A 3541-nucleotide genomic window follows, 5' to 3' on the forward strand; every position below is an offset into this window, starting at 1 on the left:
CCTTTTCTATCTTAGCACTGTGAAGCATAAACTACCATTTATATACGAACGGCAGAGATCTGACTTTAACTCAAATTATAATTTAAATTCAATTAAAAAATTACACTCAAATCACACTCTAAAAGAACGTGCCTTTTCTATCTCAGCACTGTGAAGCATAAACTACCATTTATATACGAACGGCAGAGATCTGAGATCTAAGTTCAAAACTCTTTCAATCGTACGGCAACCGAAAAGTCTGTGGGGCCCAAGGTAAAAGCCACGCACCAGATCTAATTCCTCTGTCCTATCAAAATCCCATCGCGTCCACTTCCATATATTTTCTTCACTCGGTGCGCAAATGGCATAAAGCCAACAAAAGCTCCATATCTCCTCGGATCTTCTTTCTCTAATTCTCTCTTCCCAAAACAAAAACTTCGAAGAAAAGCGAGGGTTTCTTCTTTGGAGAATCACAACGCAAAGCGAGAATCAAAGCCTCGTGTCCTCAGATCTGATCTACGGCGATCTGAATCGGTGCGTTTTTCAATCTCTTTGCCTTCTTATTTGTAATTTTGGTGATTTTACGGGTATTTCGTTTGTCGGTGATGTTAATTTGGTTATGGTTTTGATTGGATATTTTGAATCTGATTATTTGCGTTGTCGTTATTTCTATTTTTTTGTTGATGAATTAATTTGCGTTTATAGTGTTCCTTGATCTTCGCTGAAGTTTTACGTTTGTTACTCTGTTCTTTTTGGATAAGATTTGCATGTGTTGTTTTGCTTCTTTTTTTTTCTTGGATCTGTATCTTTGATACGCAAAAGAAATGGGTTTCTATTTGTTGGAAATGAAATTGTGACTTCTAAGAGGCTGATATTAGAAAATATGCTTGTCTTTATGTAGATTCGTTGATATTGGATGTATGTGCCAAGAGTAGAATAGATCCACTGCCAGTACTTTCTTCAAACACTTGGTGCGCGTTATTTTTGTCGATTACGATGGGATTTTCGAGTTCGAGATGGCCCTTAATCCGCAGGGCTTTTGTGTTTTTGGTCCTGTTTGCACACGCTTGTCATGGGTTTTATCTCCCAGGAAGCTACATGCACACATATTCCAAAGGTGATGCCATATTTGCCAAAGTTAATTCCTTGACCTCCATTGAAACTGAGCTTCCATTTAGCTACTACAGTCTTCCTTACTGCAAGCCCAGTGGTGGTATCAAGAAAAGCGCTGAGAATCTCGGCGAACTTCTTATGGGAGATCAAATCGACAACTCCCCTTATCGTTTCCGAATGAACATGAATGAGACTGTGTACCTCTGTACCACTAGCCGTTTGAATGAGAATGAGGTCAAGCTCTTGAAACAGAGAACCCGTGATTTGTACCAGGTCAATATGATCCTGGATAATTTGCCTGCGATGAGGTATGCCCAGCAAAATGGCGTGAACATTCAGTGGACCGGGTTTCCTGTTGGGTATACTCCGCCAAACAGTAATGATGATTACATTATCAACCATCTGAGGTTCAGAGTCTTGATTCATGAGTATGAAGGGAGTGGTGTGGAGATAATTGGAACTGGGGAAGAAGGTATGGGTGTTATTTCTGAAGCCGATAAGTCGAAGGCTTCTGGATTCGAGATAGTGGGGTTTGAGGTCTACCCCTGCAGTGTGAAATATGACCCTGAAGCTATGTTGAAACTCCATATGTATGACAGCATAAGTGCTGTAAGCTGCCCTGGGGATCTTGACAAGTCTCAAATAATTCGGGAGCAGGAAAGAGTATCATTCACTTACGAGGTTGAATTTGTAAAAAGTGATATAAGATGGCCATCACGATGGGATGCTTATTTGAGGATGGAGGGTGCCCGTGTGCATTGGTTTTCTATTCTGAATTCGCTGATGGTAATTACTTTCCTTGCTGGTATTGTTTTTGTTATTTTCCTGAGGACTGTAAGAAGAGATTTGACAAAGTACGAAGAATTGGACAAAGAAGCTCAAGCTCAGATGAATGAGGAGCTTTCTGGGTGGAAGCTTGTTGTAGGAGATGTTTTCAGAGAACCAGAGTGCTCAAAACTTCTCTGTGTGATGGTTGGGGATGGGGTTCAGATTACCGGGATGGCAGTTGTTACAATTATTTTTGCAGCCTTTGGTTTTATGTCACCAGCTTCACGAGGAATGCTATTAACAGGAATGATTATTCTCTATCTTTTCCTGGGAATAGCTGCTGGTTATGTTGCTGTACGTATGTGGAGAACTATCAAAGGAACTTCAGAGGGATGGAGGTCGGTTTCCTGGTCTGTTGCATGCTTCTTCCCTGGAATTGCCTTTGTCATCCTTACAATACTCAATTTCATACTCTGGGCTAACAACAGTACTGGTGCCATTCCAATTTCCTTGTACTTTGTGCTCCTTGTTCTCTGGTTCTGCATTTCAGTCCCCCTAACTTTACTGGGAGGATTCTTCGGAACGCGGGCTGAGGAAATTCAGTATCCTGTTAGAACCAACCAGATCCCGAGAGAAATTCCTGCGCGGAAATATCCGTCATGGATCCTTGTCCTTGGTGCAGGCACCCTTCCGTTTGGAACCCTCTTCATTGAACTTTTCTTCATCCTTTCCAGCATCTGGCTTGGGAGGTTCTACTACGTCTTTGGCTTCCTGTTGATAGTTCTTCTATTGCTGGTTATTGTCTGCGCCGAGGTGTCAGTAGTCCTCACCTACATGCATCTCTGCGTGGAGGATTGGCGCTGGTGGTGGAAGGCCTTCTTCGCTTCGGGTTCAGTTGCCCTTTATGTGTTCTTGTACTCTATCAACTACTTGGTTTTTGACCTCCAGAGTTTGAGTGGGCCTGTCTCAGCTGTTCTTTACCTTGGCTATTCCCTTTTGATGGCAGTGGCGATCATGTTGTCGACGGGTACCATTGGATTCCTCACGTCCTTCTACTTTGTTCACTACCTATTCTCATCCGTGAAGATCGATTAGAAAGTTCCCGTTGTTCATCAACCAGGCGGAGAAGGTTCTCCTTACATAGAAAGAAAGACTTGAATCTTTTTAGTTTTTACTTTGTTGCAACTGAAAGATAATTGTGCAAGGCATATTAGGAAGCTGTCAATGATATTGCTTTAGGGCCTATCATTTGTTCTACGCTTCACGAGAGAACTTTGTTTTTATCATTTGTTGTCATTATCTGCGGCATAATTTCGTCTTCACCTCTCTATCCCATTCTTTAGGGTCTCTTTTCATAGCTAGTGTTGAGCCCCCATTTGGTTTAAGGAATTTGTTATTTGGTTGGACCTTCCATCCTTGTATTCTCTTAAAAAGAATCAAAATAGACGTGCTTTGTTTTCCGACTGGTTGATTATACAATGCTTATGAAATTTTCCACTTAATTCTTTGAGACAAACCATATAATTTTTTGTCAACGTTTTCTGATTGCTCGTGCGTGTAATAGACTCGTATACCATAGATTGGTGTTTTTTTTTCTTTTTTTTTTTTAAATAAATAAATGGATCAGTTAAAAAGCCCCTTCTTCCAATTTTCTATTAGATGGAATACTTGGCTTGGGACT

The 3541-nt window shown here is 41.0% G+C and overlaps 1 protein-coding gene across 1 annotated transcript; it reads left to right on the forward strand.

Annotated features, from left to right (window-relative positions):
- Positions 1 to 321: 321 nt before the first annotated feature.
- On the forward strand, positions 322 to 3334 carry LOC21400711 (transmembrane 9 superfamily member 12). The gene is made up of 2 exons (XM_010114586.2): positions 322 to 513; positions 881 to 3334. The coding sequence occupies exon 2, from the start codon at positions 976 to 978 to the stop codon at positions 2953 to 2955; it is 1980 nt and encodes a 659-aa protein (XP_010112888.1). The 5' UTR covers positions 322 to 513; positions 881 to 975; the 3' UTR covers positions 2956 to 3334.
- The last annotated feature ends 207 nt before the right edge of the window (positions 3335 to 3541 follow it).

Source organism: Morus notabilis, unplaced genomic scaffold (genome assembly GCF_000414095.1).
Source record: "Morus notabilis unplaced genomic scaffold, ASM41409v2 Scaffold568, whole genome shotgun sequence".
NCBI classification, from domain to species: Eukaryota; Viridiplantae; Streptophyta; class Magnoliopsida; order Rosales; family Moraceae; genus Morus; species Morus notabilis.

What these genes read in the sequence shown, in the direction of transcription:
- LOC21400711 (XM_010114586.2), top strand. Translation starts at nt 976, where the DNA reads ATGGGATTTTCGAGTTCGAGATGGCCCTTAATCCGCAGGGCTTTTGTG.